This window comes from Eretmochelys imbricata, chromosome 1 (genome assembly GCF_965152235.1).
Source record: "Eretmochelys imbricata isolate rEreImb1 chromosome 1, rEreImb1.hap1, whole genome shotgun sequence".
In the NCBI taxonomy this organism is placed as follows: Eukaryota; Metazoa; Chordata; order Testudines; family Cheloniidae; genus Eretmochelys; species Eretmochelys imbricata.
Genome location: NC_135572.1, coordinates 229335104 through 229354387, shown reverse-complemented (window position 1 = coordinate 229354387; position 19284 = coordinate 229335104). Strand labels below are relative to the sequence as shown.

The following is a 19284-nucleotide window of genomic DNA, read 5'->3' as shown; positions in this document are numbered from 1 at the left end:
GATCTCTCATTTTGGAGTTCAGACACAATGAGAACAAAGGTCAAACATAGCCCACAGAGAGCTAGGTGAGTCAACTGTTAGGCCAGGAGTCTCATCCCGAGTAAATCACAAGTGAATTTATGCCTGGAGGAATAACGCCACCTTCTTTTCACTTTGCTGGATATCACTAGATTTGGGCAAATAATCTGCAGCAAATAATTTACTTGAAACATTCCAATTTGTTTTCTTGCTCTCAGAATATCCAGGAGCGGATGATGATTTTTGCAAATGTGCCTGTTGTTAGAATTTACTAAACAAGTGATTTGCCAGAGTGTTTTGTTTTGATTTTTGAACTCTGGATTGATCTCAAACAGGTCAATGAGAATATTCGGTACACAGCATTTGAAATCTAAACTGTGTTGCCTGGTTGAGATCGGTCACATAAGTTGAAAGGCATTGTTGTCATTCACTGACTGGAGGATGGTAACTCTTCAGGTCAAGGAGAGGCCCTGAAGAACTCACCGGTGCTTTGAATGTCTCAGAGAGTGGTAATTTAGGGCCTGCTCCAAAGCCTACTGAAGTCGATAGAAAGTCTCATCAACTTCAGTGCGCTCTGGATTGGGCCCATAGGGAGGGAGCAGATAGTAACATTATAGACTTTGAGAAAATTGAAAACTTTCCCCCTGCTTGGCTATGCAAGTCTTACCCAAGTCGTCATTCCTAGGTAAATTAGGCTACTGTAAGATTTATTGGCTGGGTGAAGCGTTTACATTTAATTTTCTGTCAGCACACTCATACAAAGTTATTGCGTGTGTAATGCCCAGCCTGTATTGGAGCCTGTTGGATCAAAAGAAGAAAGGGAGCTGTGCGAGTTGGCTGCTCAGAAGCAGCCTCATGGTGTTTAGAAGGTTGGTTGGTTTGTTCGTTTTGATTTGGAACAAGGGGTACCCAAAACAGCTGCTCTTGGGGCAGGGAGAACGCCAAGGTTTCCAGGGCAGTTGAAGCAGGGTGAGCTTGAGCCCGGTGTCATGTACTTCTGTACCAGCTATGGACTGGTCACAGAGCTTGCCTATGCACACCAGATGTGTGTATCCTAAGAGGCTTTAATGCTTTGCCAGGTATGACTGAGGTTAGTTTAAATAAGGTATTTTACACACAGCACCACCTAGTGGCTGAGCGTATAATACAGTGCATTCTCTTACACTGGGGACAGTACTTTTGTGGGGTGGGGAGAGCGGGGGAAAGCAGGCAGCAACTTCCCCCTGGGAGTGCTGCTGCAAGCAGCCCAAACAGGCAAGGTTGAAGTGGCTGATGGAGCCTGGAGGGACACTGCCCAGCATTGGGGGAGAGAGGGTATGTCTACACTGCAATTACAAACCTGCGGCTGTGATGTAAGAGGACAAGCTAAAGGAAGAGCAGAGCAGTTAGTTATTTTTCCTCTTGTTTAACGAGTCTCTGAAGCAATCTAAGAAATTATTAGAAAATACATTGTTAGAAAACTGTGAGAAAAGTAAAGCAAGAATGAAATGGGAAGGAAATAAGCTGTAATAAAAGATAAACGGTAATTAAAGAGAAACAGACTTAAGAAATAAGGAGAAAGTGAGCTGTAGTGAAAGTAAGAAAATGGTAAGGACTGTAAAACAAAATATTCAGATGATATTTTAAAGTAGACAAGGTGAAGTGACAGGAATAAAGAAATTGTCAAAGAGCAAAGGGACTGGAAGCCAGAAAGGAGCAGAGTAAAAATTTTTCAGTGAAGAAGCTGACACATCACATTAAGGAATACATGTCTTTATTTGAGCTGGAACTTAAAATTGCAACAAAGATTGCACAAGAGGATTGCTCAAGATGTAATTAAACATCCTAACAACTTTTCCTCCAAACTTTGGTCTTACAGGGGCTGAAAACTGAGAAACTGAAAAGGGAACATATAACAGTGGGTTTTATGTTCTAGTGTATTGTATTTTCTAATATCGAACTCTATTATTTCATAATATAAATTTTTACATATAAAGTGAGTTTAATTAAGATAATAATAGAGAATATACAGTAGAGAACAGTAATAGTTTACAGTAGTTTATGGTGTAAGCCTAAATTATAGTTCCTGTTAAAACTAGTATTTCTGACCTACTTGTGATTATTCCCCACTTCACTGATTTCTACTTTACCCCAACTGATTGAGATAAAACATGATCTGACCTCTAGATTACCTGTGCTTCTCTTTATTGCTCTGATTCAGAATACTCCTCCATTGGGCTTGTTGCACATGTGAGAGTCAGTGTTGCCTAATGATTATATTTTAAGTGTAACTTGTTGTATTTACACATTTACACCAGTCCTGGGACAGAGATGGTCAAGCAGCATGCAGGAAATCTCAAACCAGAATTAATGCCAGGTCCCAGAAAGCAACTCTGCCTCAAGAATCGACTAATCAGAGACAAAAGCAAAGAGCAAACTCTGCTATTGCTATTACAGGTCCCTTTCTAAGGACTACTGCCTTTACACAGAGCCTTGCATAGCCCAAAAACTAGCACCATCACCACAGCATGTCTACCCAAGACTGAACACTTGCTTGAACATTAAGAAAAATCATTTGAAAGAAAGATCACCTGGTGATCCCTGCCATAGAGATTTATAAGTATGATAAATCTGATCTCTTGATCTCAGTTTTGGGTATGGGGGAGAGGTCTTCCTTAAATTTATTGAAATTACATCTCTCTCTGGATTTTGTACTACATACGTAAAATCAACTTTCTTTGCTGAAGATATTAAAGTTCTGAAGAAGCCTTAGTTTTTGATTCCTTGCTTTGGTTCAAACTTAGATAAGTGCAGAAGGTAAGTCCTATTCATAGATGACCAGAGGATGAGCCTTTTGTGGTGCACAGGTCTTAGAGCCCTTGCTTGATACCAGCCCTAAAGAAGGGCAACAATAAAGAAATTGAAACTGAAGTATCATCCTTCCCCACTTAAAAACTAAAGCTAATCTTCCCCTCACCCTTACTATCCATCAATTTGCCTACAAAAATCTGCCCATGTCCCTAAATTACCATATAATTCATTGCCATTCACTGTTCAGAAAATGACCAGAATTAGTATAAAGGGGGAGTTGAGTGGAGGAGCCAGAAGGGTGAATGCTTTTCTGGAAGATATCCTTTAGCCAAACAAAAGTTATTAGGCTCAGTAGAGAGGTAACAAGATGAAATTCCGTGGCCTGTGATATACTGGAGGTCAGAGTAGATGAGCTAATGGTCTTTAAATCTATGAATCTGTGAAGTCTTGTTGGTCAAAATTTTCACAAGTGGTTAATGATTTTTGATGCCTCAAATGATTTTTGATGCCCAACTTGAAGCATCTCAAAGGGTCCTGATTTTCAGAAAGTGCTGAACACCCCACTCTGAAAAATCAGACCCTTTAACGTGCCTCAAGTTGGGCATCCAAAATCATTGGTGACTTGTGAAAATCGTGGCTAATATATGCCAATTATGAATAAGAGATACTGGGTGCTAATAATAAGTATATAAATCACAATGAATGATCTGTCACTCTGCTTGCTGCTACTTCTCTTCCAGTTTTCTTTGTCTCAGTGTATTGTTTCTTTGGGTTTTATGCTCTTTGCGGCAAGAACCTCATCTTTGCAAATAGTATCTGGCACACATTTGGCACTGTATAAATAATAAACAGTAATAGCTGTTGGTCTTCTGTTCTCTTTCTTGCAGTGTGTGTCGTGGTCGAATGTGGGACTGCACAGATAATGTATGTGATGCCACCTGCTCAGTTATTGGTACAGCCTATTACTCGACATTTGATGGACTGAAATATATGTTTCCGGGTGACTGTCAATATGTGTTGGTTCAGGTAAGAATTAAGACTATTGTTCATTGTTAGAATGACGTATTAGGTTAAAAAAATACTTTGTCTGTAAGCCTTAAACAAAGAAAAAAAATCCAACATTTAAATGAGTTACTGTAAAACATCCTTCATTGCTAGACCAGATATATAACAGAGGAACACAGGACTCAGCAGTGGAATAATAATGCAATCCTGGAAAGTTTCAAGACTTATACTCAGACTACATCTATTCTAGATGGGTGAGATGGCTTGAAAAAATAGGAGCACAAACAACTTCATCTCTACTAGTGAATACCCACTACCCGTTTCCGGGAGGCTTCTCTCTCCGAAAGTCTTTTCTCTGATACCACACCCTCCTTTGCTGATATCCCACAAAGTGAATTGCAGGATCTCTACAAGACTGGCACTCTCTCAATTAACTACACTCAATCACAATGCCTCCTGAATTTAAACTTCATTTGTTCACACTTTCAAGTCACCAGCTTGTGTCAGGCTGATCTGAAACAACTTATTTTCTGGGGGTTCTCTATGTGTTTGTGTGTAAACACACACGTCTAAATCTCTCATTGCTCCCACAAATTAGAGACTTAGATATCTAAGTGACCTGAAGATTGCAGCTACACATGGAAATAGCTGTGGGTGTAAATATGTGACTGCAAAAGCAGAGGGCAATATATGAAAATCTGGCCCAATATTGAATAGATCCATTCTTAAAAGATAATACTACTTTGCATTTCCATAGTACCATCCCTCCATGAATCTCAGTGTTTACAAATATTAATGAACTAAGCCATGCACCTCCCTGTGAAGTAGGTTGGTCTTGTTATTCTAATTGTACAGATGGAGAAATGAAGACAAGAAAGATCTTGTCTGAGACCACAAAGCAAGCCTGTGGCAGACACAAAAATTAGAACCTTAATCACCAGTGTCCAAGTATTATGTTTGAAACACTACACGATGTTTCTTGTATCTACAGAAATGAAAATCCATTTCATAACCCAGATGTGGCTTCATTTTATTTCATTATATGAATTGTGACATCTTGCCTTCACCTGTGTACATAAAACTGATAAACAATGCACCCATTGTATATCCCTGAGATATCACAGTTAACGTTTCAGCAGAAACCCTTTTACTTGAAGATCTCTTTACAAAGCATCTGTGTAACCGTAGCGTGCTGGCCAAGTGTGCCTTTGTCTCCCACTATGGTCAGGAAAAAATGTATGAGTAGCAGAGAAACCAGCATGCTGACAAATGTCTGAGAAGCCCCACAGTGCCTGAAAGAATTCAGCTTTTCAGACTTGCGTTTTCCCCAGGTGTTTTAGGTATGTTTCAAATGTCCCTGTTGTTAATGACCCATTGCATTTGTTTCCCCTTAATAGGATTACTGTGCAGATGAGTCTGGAACCTTTCGGGTTCTCATTTCAAATGAGGGATGTGGCTTCACTGGAGAAAAGTGCACTAAAAAGATTACCATTCTGTTTGACAATGGGGAGATAGAGCTGTTCAATGGAAATGTATGTACTCCTCTGCTTCTCTTCCCTCTTCCTCGACAAAGGGTCTGCCAGTATTTTAGGATGGGTTGTAACATGGGGGATAAACCTTCTACTGTGCTTTGCTATTTGAAGAGCCATGTAATAAAATGAACATGCCAGTGACACAGTGTGGGGGGGAATGTAAATCCTACATCAGATAATTGTGATGAATTGTTTGGGAGTATATGATACAATTCATACAACTCATGGGGCTAAACGTGTTTCTTTGCTTTGCCATAATGAATCTCTGCAAGTCCTGCCTTGCAGGTGGTAGCTATAAAGCTGATTTTAGTCAGGGTTCTGTAACTAGCCATCATGGGCCACCTAATTAAAGGTATGTTGCTGTTGCCCTTCAGTCTTTTGCTAGGACTGTTACATGGAGTGCTGCTGCTGTGCCTACATCCATTCTTAAAAGTTAACAATACTTTGCATTTCCATAGTACCATCCAGCGTTTACAAATATTAATGAACTAAGCCGTGCACCTCCCTGTGAAGTAGGTTGGTCTTGTTATTCTAATTGTACTATCATTGGAAATGATAGTACAATTTTCTTATTGGAAAATGCTCTATGCAGTCTGGGCCTTCAACGTGGATTCGTCATCTGGAGGAGCTACATTTCATTAAACAGAAAGCTGTGAATGGCACAGAGAAATGACAGGGAGATCACTTCATTTTACTTTGTTTGCTTTCTCATTTTTTTGAGTGGGGCAGTACCAGACTGTAGCTCTCTTGTCTTTCTACATACTTTAAGGTATAAAACTATTTCAAGCATAGCTATTGCAAGAAATGTCTCTCCCTTACCTAGTAATACTGTGGCTTAATTTAGTCATATGAAAGGCCAGGCATGTTGCAGGAGCTGATGCAAATGTCAGCTTCCCTCCCCATGCTAAAACAAATGTCAGATGGAAAATACAGATGACTGGATTCCTCTTCCTCCCCCTTCCCTACACACTGTCCAAAAATGACCAGGAACCATTCCCACCTTCCACCCAACTCCATGACAGGAAATAACCTTTCCAGAGGGCAGGTTTCAGCTATTTGCCTGGGCGTTGTAACAGCCAGGAATGTCTCTGTGTTCATACATTACAGATCTCCAGTGAGTTATAGAGTTACAATTACCCAAATTTCTGAAGTACTTTACTCTGTCCTGGAATCCAGAGTAGATCTTTGCAAAAATGTTCAGAGAGACACATGACACCATAGAAAATTTGCCTTGTTTTGGGTTTAACGCACAAAATAGAACCAGCTTTTCGCTTGGTTTAAACCTGCAAACTGTTATGTTCCAGGTTATTGGCAGTGGCTTACATCAAAGCACTGAGTACATAACCCATAACCTTTCTTGATCACATCTGTATATGGGCCATGCAGACACAAGGATTGCTCGGGGGGATTGTAAACAGGACATTTCAGGTCCCAAAGCAGTCCTGTTACTTATTGCAACTAAAGGAAACCTCCCCTGAGCGTGCACAAATAACAAGCTGTTCTTGGCACTGGGGTTAGCCATGCGGGCCAGAATTTGCAAGAGGGCTGAGCAATGACCATCAGCACCAGATTTTTTAAAAAAAAGCCTACCTTCCATTTAGGCACTAAATACGTGGCTGAGTTTTTCAAAAGCGCTAAGCATCCAGCAGCAACTACTGTGAACAAAGGGAGGGTGCTGGGTTCTTTTGAAAAACTGCCCCCATAAGTATTTTATCTGCATTGCGGATTCCCCACACAACACTGACAAAACTCTCAACCTCAGCTGGGCAAGAAATATTTTTTTCCTGTCCCCCCAAAATTTGTAGATATAAAAACATTTTCCTGTTATGAATCTGGAAGAAAAATTAAAATCAGAAACAATTTTGTGAACCCCAAACTCTCCCAAAAATTCAGTTTGGGTCAATTGAAATGTTTCATTTTGATTTTGACAATTTTTTTATTTTATATGTATATATAAATTACTATAATTAGCTTAGATTTAAAACAAATAGAAAACTGAAAGTTTGTATTTAGCAAATGTAAAACACTTCCATGCTGCATCAAATGTTTGCAAATGTTGTTTTGAAGGCAGCTTCTAGTTTTGAGTGGTCCAAGAACTATACAAGGTACCTGGGTGTGACTATCCCAGGAGGTGTTAAAATGCTGCATGAGATCATTTATATTCCTCTTCTGAAACAATTAATATCTGCCACTTCTCAGGGTCAGAAGTTTACTACTTCATGGTTTGGGCAAGGAGCCTCCATAAACATAATAAATCCATGACTTAGGTTAACATTCCAATTCTCTTTTGACCAGTTCTGGTCCTTGTCTAAATTTTGAAAGACAAACATGGACTGATTTTGTGATTATTTAGAAAAGAAAATACCCAAATGTGAGCAGAAAAAAACAATGTGTAGAAACAGTGAGGGAGATGGGGGATCTCCACTTCCTTAAATGGGGGTGGAGGGAAGATTGGCTGAGCTAGGTCCAAATTATAGTGGGCTGGCAATGAGAAAACAGAAGTAGAACAAACACTAGGCAGATTTTGAATGAAAGGATTCCTTTCAGGAAAATTATGTCCTCCTTCTACTCCACAAATGGATTGACCCTTCTAGCTGTGCATCCATCTAAATATTGCACTAAACCTCAGAGAGCTGGGATAGGGACAATATTACACAATGTTTGTTATGAGAAGTTTATATAATAAAAGTAGTAGCATCTGTTTAGATGTAGCTCTCTAATCGATGTAGAGTGCCATGTATTTGTGTGTAAGTCGGGGGTATAATTCCTATGTCTGTTGGTTCAATATCGCTATTGTTGTGCATTGCAAATGGCTTTTGTTGTGTAGCCCATTACCTTGAGCTCTTAATAATGATGAGTGCCCCCTGTGAGGTAGTGCTGAAAGCTCTCGATTCATCATGAAGTCAATGAGAACTGCAGGTACTCGGGTCCTATCAGGAGGTTCTCAGCATACTGGATCGGTAATGAGTTCCTTTCAATTCCCTACCGGCCGAGTCCACCCCACCCCAGTAAAATGGACTCTGTATTTTTCCTCAGGCAATGCTGCTAAAGAATTTTTAGTCAGGGATCTGACTGGAATAACACCAATTGGCCAGTCCTCTTTTAAAAGAGAGCCAGTTCCAGCAATCTTAGGTGCTCTGTGAAACCATTAGACTGTCTTCAAGGCTCCAGATTCAATGTGTAATATTATTCTACTCTTAACTCCTGACTGCCTCACATTTCTATCCCATTGCAGCTGGGAGGTTTGGACCTGTAGGATGTGGGCAGGAAGTTATGTGTCCAGAATTGGTGTGTGGGAATGCAAGGGGAATAGTAGGTGGAGGATTCCTGTTAAATTGAGTGGGTAGGAATCCACTCCATCAAGGACAGCAGTAGAAAGGGAGAAATCCCCGTTTCTCAGAGGCTTCTGGTTATCACCACCACAGAGCTCTTGGTGAGCACCAAGCAGCAAAACTCTGCAGCGCTTGTGCAGAACCATCTAACATTGCACGAGTGTTTCAACTCATCCCTGATGTAGGGACTCTGTGGCTGGGGCCCCCTGCACCTGCAGGGTTAGCCATATTGGCTCAGCCACCTTGGAAGAGGGTCTGGAAGCAAAGCAACAATATAGAGAGGATTCAAAACTCAAACCATCTCAAATTTCCAATGTTTACAAAGAAAACACTGTGCAACTCAATCTTCATGAGCTTACATGTTGGAGAAAGCAGAAAAAAGGCTGGGAAAAGCAATTCAGAAAGAGGCATCTGAGCGAATAAAAATCTAACTCAAGGAGAATCCTGCAGAACAGCATGGGAAATGTCCACAGGAAAAGAGATCACCAGCGTGAAATGGATAAGAATCTGAAGTATGGTAGCCACCTCCTCAAATGGCACTCTGGTGCTGAGAAACGCTGTCAGTGACCTTTTCACCTTGACCTCGCTGCAGCGTTCTTTTAATTGGCTTCAGTTGGGCTGGATTTCTGTCTTTGAAGGGATCCTTGCACCTTGCCATTTAACCATATTTATTCATTTTTCCTGCCTTCTTGTTTCCTATTTTGTGTAGGACCTCCTGAGACTGTTTTATGGGATGCCTAAGTAGCCTCCTTGCTGACTTTAAGGATCTCAGTGTCCTTGCTTTCAGCTTTAGGGTCTTTGTGACTAGTTTCCTCTTTCTTTCCCACCCATCCCTTTTTAATTTTCTTCTTCTAGCCCCTCATTTTAAAGTTGAGTGTCACTGAACTAGCTTGTTTTATATGATGCCTCCCTGGAGGAAGTTGAAGCCCCTGCTCAGGAGATCCTTAACGGTTGCAGCATTGGGCCGTCTCTGAGGATGCATGCTCCTTTCTTATAGCCCATGGTTGAAGTAGTTTGAAACAGAATGGGGACCTCTCACTGAGGTCAAATTCAACCAAAGAATTGGAGCCCTGGGGAAGCAGTGCTTACCCAACCTGGGGAGAGGATGGGGAGCTCTCCCTTTGCTCTTCAGGTTGCTGTACTCTTTCTCCTCTCTTACACTAACTCCTGTTTGTACCCTTTTGGAGGACTCACCCCTTCTCCCCTAATTCAACATTTTGAATTAACACCTTAGCAGTATTTAAATAAACAACCATTCCAGACCTTCCTCACGACATGTGGCTAATAATCCTGTTAGGGTTCCCACTGAAAAGGAAATATAGTATGAAAGGAAACATTTTAAATTAATCTCTCACCTCATTAGCAGCTGGAGGCTGTGACATTGTAGCCAAATGCACACAGAAAGAGGTCCCAAGCATAGAAAATTGGCAAGCGAGGGCAGGGGGAAGTGTTAGTGACGGAAAAGATAATTGATAAAAAAAATCCAGAGACCTGCTGTTGGTGGGGCTGTCCATTTACACGGCAGTGGAAGCAAATCTTCCACAGCTCTGAGTCAGACCTCGCCCCTTGATTCCAGTGTTTAATGTGGAAGGAGGTCCGTGCACTTTGTGATAAGTAGGCCACATTTATTTTTGTTACAGCTGTCACAGGCGTCATGGATTTGATGATTGTCGAGGTTTCTAAAAACAGGAAACTGATACTGATGTCTGTCCGTTACTTGTTAATTGGCCACTAATTGACTTGGCTGAACTCACCTAGTCATCCTTTTCTTAGCAAATCCATCCCCAGTGCTATTTCCATGGAAAGGTGATTCCTTTGCGTATCCATCCCGGTGACCAGTGGGAGCTCCGTATTGAGGGCTCAGGGGACACTGCTTCACTCAGAACACTGAGAACTTGTAATCAGAATGAAACCAACGGGTTTCCATCCCAGTTCCCTGTGCCATTCAAAGTTGTTGTGATTTATCCACAGGCTGGTTTTTGTGTGAGACATCTGAGCCTGTGCTCAACACTGTGTGCTAGTGAGGTGTACATTCCGGTACCGTGCTCTGCAGCAGCAGCGATAGGGTCTCACTGAACAGCCAACTAACCTCACCATGGCACTTCGCAAAAGTGCCCTTCCTTAGCAAGTACATGTAGCATGGAGGGAGGTTACAATGACCTGTTTAATATGTGGTCTCAGGGCTGCCGTTGCTAGCACACTGTGTTTTTCACGTTTAGGTGGATATCAAGAAGCCTCTCAGAGATGAAACCAATGTTGAAGTCCTGAAGTCCGGGCGCTATTACATTCTCTTACTGGGCAAAGGAATCTCTGTAACCTGGGATCTGGCCATGGGTGTCTCAGTTATTTTGAAAGAACATTTCAAAGTAAGTACCTTTGATTTACTTCTCATTCTCACTAGGAAAGTGCTTCTAATGTTCCCTAATGAATACACTGGACAGATCCTTCTGGGGGAGCAAGGAAGGAATTCAGTATTTCTTATGTAGGCATGTTAATAGATTCATGGGAAACATTAGGCCCCCTCTCAAAAAACAAAAGGCCTTTCTACTAATCCACTATGGACTAATCTTTTCTGTAGCGGTTCAACACTAAGGGCTCAGTTATGGTTCTCAGTAGGTTGAACCATACTAGGAATGGAGAGGGAGGAGGAGCACTTAGGCATCATGCCCTGAATGAGGGCAACTGAAAGGGACAGTTTTTTCTGGGAGCAGGAGGCAATGCATTTCTGAGCAGGCTTTGCTAGTGCTCCCCACAGCACAGTGACCTTCATGAGCAGCAGAAGTGGGCCAATAACTAAATCCATGACTCACCCAGACACACTCCCAACAGAGTCAGTCAGAACAGGCAGTGGTAGCCAGTCTCCCCTTCTTGATCCCTGGAGTGCTGGGAGACTGATTACTCTTGCTCCTTTCTGTGTTGGTATGGTGAGAATGGGGGCTAAAGGCCTTTGCCCACAGTAATGCTCCTGCCAGGGGCAGGCATTGTGTAGCCTTGCATCTATAGAGCACGAGAATAAAGAGGTTCATTAACAAAACTCCATGTCACTCTAAAGGTGGAAGATTTATGTGTTTGTGTTTTTTCCCCTGCAAGGATCAAGTGTGTGGTCTGTGTGGGAATTTTGATGGAATTCAGAACAATGATTTGACCAGCAGCAGTAAGCATCTTGAAGTGGATCCAATTGACTTTGGGAATTCCTGGAAAGTCAATCCAGGTTGCGCTGATGTCAGAAAGGTGACTGTGAATGAACTGGGAAAACTGTTTTCTAATGGTTACTACCTCAGTTAGGGATTGCTGAATGGCTGTGGAGGAAAACAAACAAACTAACTGACCCCTCTCCCAGAATTCACACCAAACTGGAATCTTTTCTGAGATCTGATAAAAGTTTAGTTAACTTCTTAACATTTTCCAGGACCTCTGTGCTGCTTGGGTTTGGACAACTGTTTAAACAGCCAAATCATGTGATAGAGGCTGTTCTCACAGCATGCCAGCCCAGATGCAGGAGATCCAGCTGTAACTAGAAATCACATTTGAAAGCCTGATCTCACAGAATTTCTAGCTACATTTCCAGAAAGGAGAAGTTCAGATAAACATCCAATTTCCCCTCATCCTAACCTTTACAGGCTGTCCATTATGAGCATTTGCTGGCCCTTGGAGTTTTTCTGTATTTTTCTCACCTTTTCTGAACTGCATATTCACCCCTAGATTCCTATGATCATTGCAGAGTGTTTTTTGTAAGGTGTAAAGTGCAAGATATACTAGGGTACCACAAGTTAAGAAGATTCCTAGTAAATAAAGTGCATGGGGACATGAGATTCAGAAATAGAGCTATAACACTAGGGGTTGGGAGTCAGGAAAACTTATAATGATAGAAGGATCATGGTAAAATAGGAACTATGATGGAAAAGGGAGAGAAGGCAAAGTCATGGGCCCAGAATTGGTCATGGCTGCAATATGCAGATTCTTTGTAAGTCATAGGCCTACTCTTGCTCCCATCAAAGTCAATGGAAGTTTCAACATTGTCTAAAATGGGAGCAGGATTGGACTCACAATAGCTTCCTAAGGTAACAGATGACTTATAGTTGTCTATGCTAAAAATAAGCATTTCTTTTCTTGCTTCTCTCAGACTCCCTAGTAAAGCTATCCCATTTGTATGTATCACTAAATGCTGCACCTAGGCAAGGCAAGCAGCAAGCATGACACCATGGAAAGAGCCGGGGGCACCATCATGATATGTGGATTGGCTTCCAAGCTCACTAAAAGGAGGCCCCCTTTAAAGTCTGCCAACTTCAAAGTCACCCATTTCCCAGATCCTACCTCTCTCCCAGTCATTCTCACAAAATGGCTCCCCAACCCATCCCACCCTCATTCCCTAGCGGTTGCTTTTCTCCTCAATCCCCTCTGCCCATTGGTAGCGTCACCATTTCTCTGATTTCCCCCTCCAGTCCTGCCTTAATGGTTCCTCTCTTCCTTCTTTCCTGCTGTTTACCTTCCCACCAGAGGTGTCTCAGTGCACATCTGTAGGTGGCTTTTTCTCCCGCCAGTGGCTGGTGCCACTGGCTGCTCCCTGGCTTTAAAGTAGGAGCTCTTCTTTCTGAGAAAAGGTAAGGATGTATGGGCAGCCCTGCCCCATGCTGTTCCTCTCCCTTCCAGGCTAGCTGGAGGTCTCAGGCACTGTGGCAGCTCAGGCTTCAGCACGGGCTATACAAGCCTGCCTGGAACTCTGGGTAATTAATTACACAGGCAACTAGCCCAGGCTGAAGCCCATGCTGGTGTGACTTCACTGCTACTGGTACCTGAGTTAACTAGACTATAGCTAGCTCAGGTGTATCTACATAAGGTGCCATCACGCACCATGACTGCAGTGGAGACATCCTCTGTAGCTCTGCCCCTTCTCTTCCTTTTTCCTTCCTCCTCGTTCCCCATGGGCCAATCAGGAATCTCACATTGGGTCTCTCCCCCTTGCAGCCCTGGTGGCTTCGGCTGTGCTCTGGAACCCCAAGTACCCCAGTGGCCCCAGGGTGACAGCAGCAAGGTTACGATATGGGTGGTGGCAGTTAGAATATAGAATAGAGTGCAGAGGCAGCCAGCACAGAAACAGCAGCACCCATTCGGTCAAATAGTATCAGGTCACGCTAACAGGCAATCACATTGCCACATCAACTTGGATGGCTACAGTCCAGAGGAGCAGCCGCAGCATTAACACATGACTCAGGCATGCAGAATGGGAAGACTCTCTCACAGTGTTAATAGTAGGGGTGTGCTGCAGCCTACCCTCTGGAAGTGAGGGGCTCATGCCAGTTTCCTTAGTGAAAAACAGAACGTGGCAGGCAGCGTGAGCAGGTGTTGGTACTGATAGGCAGCAGCTTGACTCACAGCCTTGAGCAGAGGCACTTGGCTATAAGAAAGAATAAAGAAGTGAGAAGAAACTGAATTAATACCCTTATTGGTACACTCAAATGGGAAGACTGATTTTTACTGATAATAGTTTCTGGGCTTGGGCATGATCTAGCACCAAGTTCTCCTCTCTAAATTAAACAGTTCCAGTCAATTTCAATCTCTCCTTATACAGAAGGCTTTCCTGCATCCTTGCATCCTGCATCAGTGCTGAATATCCTTTTTCGGGGAGGGGGCAAGAGAAATTTTCTTGCCAGCTGTGCTGAGACTGGCCAGCCATTCACTGTTCCAGTCTAGTAAGTGAGAGAATCCAGCATGTGCTCCGCAAAATATCTCTGCAATAAATATTTTCCAGACCACGTGCTTTCCTTTTGCCATGCTGAGCTTGGGGTGGGGGGTGGGGAATGTTGCACTCTCTCCAGTCACAGTGATGTTCTATGTTTCTGCTGAAGGCAGACATGTACCAATCCCAATGAAAGCCCCCATTAAGTGGTGTCAGCTCTCAGGCTCATTGGAAAGCTACATCTGGTCATTTTTGCAATGTGGATATTTGCTCCAGGTTGAACTAAGGTCACCAAAGTGATTTCTGAAGCTTAAACTACAGTTTAAAAGCCACAGAGGGTAGAGACAGAGAAAACCTTATAATAGAGTTGTTTGAATAACTGATTTTGTGGTTTTGCTGACAGTTCCAAAAAATCAGGGGGGGAAATCATTTTGGATAGATCCCAAAACTGAAATTTTTCAGTTTTTTTTGGTGCACTGAAAAGTTTAAAAAATGGTTTGAACAAAACATATTGTGTAGATTTTGCATTTTTTTTATGTTTCTGCATTAAAAAAATATAAAATAGAAGGAAATTTCAAAACAAGTTTGTTTCAACCTGAAAAACCAAAACATTTATTTTGTTTAGAAATGACAGAATGAAATGGTTAGACCTTGTTGGATTTTTTTTTAAAGTGAACTAGCAAAATATTTTGGTGTTGCCAAATCTGCATTTGTCACTGACAATTTTCATCCATCTCTACTTATGAGGTGATCTAGTCTAGTCTATACTCTGCCCTTGGTGGTAGGTTAAAGCTTTGTCCAATAAACAAATAGTTTGTTATGAAAAATGTCTAGTGTTCAGAGCCGGCCATATATACATGATTAAGTGAAAATCCTGATGTTCTAGGGTCAGGGCTAACATGACAATCTCTGCTTGTGTCCTATAACATTAAGCTCCCACAGGGGCAGACTATGACTACTTCATTGTGCAATGACAACATAGTGAAGCAAATGACGGTGGAAACTTCATGCAGCATATTGACCAGTGAGATCTTCAAAGAATGCAAAAAACTGGTAAGTCTTTTGTCATTCCTTTCATGTCCTCCAGTCCTACATGGGCTGTCCTGAGATGCTTACAGCTGTGGGACCTGCCAATGTGCCACTGCTTGAGAGAGCATCCCAGATGCTAAAGTGAGAAAGGTGTTGCTGGCAGTGATTTCACAGAGGAACTGGCTGAGACCATTTGCCTATTCTAGTATCCCCTTGCTGAGAGTAGCCGGTTGTAGTTGTTTCAGAGGAAGGTGCAAGGGACACCTCTGGTGGACAGTTATTGAATAACAGGCCCATGAAGGAAATTTCATCTTCACCCTCAGACAGTTAGTAGTTGGCATCTGTCGTTTAGTATGTGGATTTATGCCTTAAAACAAACAATCCCCGCCCCCACCCACAAACAAAAAACATATTTAATTAAATGGTGGATGTTCTCATTATCCATATAAGTGTTTATTTTTTCTTGAAACCTTTTAGCTCACTGCCTTATCCATATATTGTGGCAATGTGTTAATTGTGCACTATGCAGAAAAGGCTTTCCTTTTATCAGTTATGTATCTATTGCCTTTGTTTCATTGCATGTGTTCTCATTCTTTTATTATGTGAAAGAATAAATAGGACCACCCCATTTACTATCTCTACCATTCATTATATTCTTATAAGGTAGTTTCCTCTTATTTATCTCCTCTCTAAATTAAACAGTTCCAGTCAATTTCAATCTCTCCTTATACAGAAGGCTTTCCTGCATCTTATCATTTATTTTGCCAGTCTCTGAATGCTGTCTGTTTCTATTAGACCTTTTTTGAGGTAGGGTGATGAAAACTGCACCCAGTATTCCATGGCATGATAATATTTTCATGAGTATACTTTTTATCAAGTTAATACAATATATTTATTCGAAGCTAAATTCAAACTTGCCTCCACAGTGTCCTTTTTAATATCACCAATGGCTAAATCCCTTGGGCCTGATCTAAAAGCCCATTGAAATCAATGCAAGTCTTTCCATTGACTTCACTGGACTTTGAATCTGCCCCCTTTTGTTTTCTCTGTTCAGTGTAATAACTAGAAGGATGAAAAAAAAAAGAAGGTCAAGGAATCCAGTCTTTTCTGTCCCTTTCATTATTGTGGTATTTAATCTGATAAACAATAGGAACTGCTAAACTTTGTAGATTGAGAATGAAGAGTCCTCATGCATGCGGGTATGGGTTACTTGCCAGATTTATCTGGGTATATCTCATTTAATAATTTCCCTGGCATTGCAGCGGCCTTGGACACTGGTTAGGGTGGCCATATTTCCCAAAGGGAAAATGGGACACCACGCAGAGCTGGCCCAAGCCGAGCACCCAGGCCCTGCCCCCCATCTTCCGTGCGCATGGGGCTGACCTGAGTTGCTGGCCCAAGCCCTGCTGGCTCCCTCTTCCCCTTGCCCTGCACTGGGTGGCATAGCCACTCACCTGAACCCTGCCTGCCCCCCGTGCATTGTTCCCCCGCATGTTCCTCTGCACTCCGCTAAGGATTCACCCGTCACCTTTTTGGCAAAAGTGGGCATTTGTCTGATTTGCTCTTGCCCACTGATGATCAGTTGGCAAGAGCAAATGGGACAAATTCCCACTTTTGCCAAAAAAGTCAGGATGGCTGGGACACAGCTTAAAAAAGGGACTGTCCCAGCAAAAATGTGACCTATGATAACCCTAGCACTGGTGCAACTTGGTCCCTTCCTATTCTGGGCCTGAAGCATGTAGGAGTTTAGTCTCCTGAGGGATATAATATAATAATATAAGGAGTTTAGTCTCCTGAGGGATATAATAAAGGTCTCTTTTAGGTTGTTTGGTTTAGTGTGCAGGTGCTGGGTGGTGCTGGTGGCCTGTGATATACAGCAGGTCGGACTAGATGATCTGGCGGTCCCTTCTTGCTTTAAACTCTATTGCTCACATTTTAGAAATTAGAAGTTTTATTTTTCACGAAAGGGTCTGATTCTCATTTACACTTAGAGCTCCTTACACTTCTGTGACAGCGTGACTGTAATTCACACCTACTTTAAGGCCTTGTTACACTGCTAGAGAGGCATGAAAGAGCTGTAGTATGAAAAAGAATCAGGTCCAAAATGTTTAAATATGCTTCTATATTTCCCATCATTTAATGGTTCCTAGAAACTGCAGAGTTTGCTCGAAGGGTTGGTTATGTTTCATGACCTTGGGCGTGACTATACTCCCATTGACATCGATGCAATGGCCTCCAGCGACTCCAGTGGAAGTCAGATGGGGCACCAAATGAACAGCCAAATGATATCATGAGCAAGTCCATTTAGAAGCAGGAGATGCATGAAATGAGTTTATCTGGTGTAACTCTCCCTTTAGGTGAATCCGGAGCCGTATATGGATATCTGCATGTATGATACTTGTGCCTGCGAATCTATTGGGGATTGTGCTTGCTTTTGTGATGCTATCGCAACCTATGCCCATATCTGTGCCCAAAAAGGTGCAGTTGTTCACTGGAGATCACCAACTCTATGCCGTAAGTACCAGGCAGCTGAGCGAAACACCTAGTAATGGCTTGGCAGGAGTTACTGCAGCAAGAAATATCAAAGACATGCTCGTTTTTAATCTGCTGATGGCTCAGCTAGAACACCTTTTTTATTAAATCCAGTCCTGCTCCCACTGATGTCAGTCGGAGTCCTGCTATTAATGTTAATAGGGACAGGACTTGGCAAGGGTCCCCAGTCCTGGGTGATGGTTCCTCAGGGTAACCCTTTGTCTTCTACATTTCCATGCACATCCCAGATCACACCTTGAAAAAAGATGGGGCTCACTCCTTTCATTAGGGAGACACGATAGACTTGGAAATACAAATCTGAACTAAGAAATGGAAATGTTTGCTGTAAATGTTTGCTAAATTGAAAGTAAATTCCTAGCAATTATTTCTAGTAACAGCCAGTGATATTGATCACAGTATAGGTTTGGGTGTATGAAAAGAATTGTGTGAATACTTTGCCAGCCTCTGGTGTGCCTAAAATAAACACTTCTCTGGTAAGTGTGGCTATATATGTGACTCCAAGCCTTCTGCCTGGATCCTAGAGCTGTGGTGAATGAAATCTGAGATGGCTTTTTAAACTGATTCTTCTTATCGCATAGCACAAAGTTGTGAGGATCTGAACAAGCACGAATTGGAGTATCGGTGTGAATGGAGATATAACAGCTGTGGACCTGCCTGCCCTATAACATGCCAGCACTTTGAACCTGTGGCGTGCCCTCTGCAATGTGTAGAAGGATGCCATGTGCACTGTCCTGAAGGTAAACCCACTGTCTTCTTCACCCAGTTAGTTGGCATTTTCTGCTCAGCTCCTATCACTTACTGGTATCTTTGTACCCCCCCGCCCCCGAAACGTTGCATGAAATGTTTTTTTTTTAAGACTGGAAATAAGCAGATTTGTAAGTTCAGTGGCTGTGAAATGTTCATATGCAAAAGTTACATCTTTAACAATCTTACTGGTAAGCTTGCATCACTGTTTCCATCAAGGAAAGAAGATGGTGACCAGATGTTCCAGTTTACTAGGCTCATCCTGGTTTTCCGGAGCTGTCCAGAATGATTATATTGAAACTAGGGTTTTGACCAGATCTCAGTGGAATCCTAGGGCATCTCACCTGGACTTAACTTCCGGTGTCCCTTATTGTTCCTGTTTTCTGTGCTGCACTGGCCACACAGTCAGAAATCTCCCTTTACACCTTTCATCTGTTCGGAGTCAGGAATAGGAGTGAAAACCATTCTTGGCTTAGAACTTCTGAGAGGCACACAGTGCATTGAGGCAATGGAGGCACGGGATGTACATTAGGGAATAGAGAGAAACATTGTGGGCAGTGACAGCAGCGCCTTTAAAGAAGGACGAAGCAGGGAGTGGGAGAGG

General features: G+C 42.3%; 1 protein-coding gene across 1 annotated transcript in view; it reads left to right on the top strand.

The window, feature by feature from the left end:
* Nucleotides 1-19284, top strand: part of VWF (von Willebrand factor) — a 230040-nt gene that overhangs the window by 92849 nt on the left and 117907 nt on the right. Inside the window, exons 20-26 of the mRNA XM_077825238.1 lie at nt 3696-3834; nt 5211-5345; nt 10897-11043; nt 11768-11908; nt 15288-15407; nt 17741-17897; nt 18515-18673. Coding sequence (XP_077681364.1) covers nt 3696-3834; nt 5211-5345; nt 10897-11043; nt 11768-11908; nt 15288-15407; nt 17741-17897; nt 18515-18673 — 998 coding nt within the window. The remainder of the gene's footprint in view (nt 1-3695; nt 3835-5210; nt 5346-10896; nt 11044-11767; nt 11909-15287; nt 15408-17740; nt 17898-18514; nt 18674-19284) is intronic.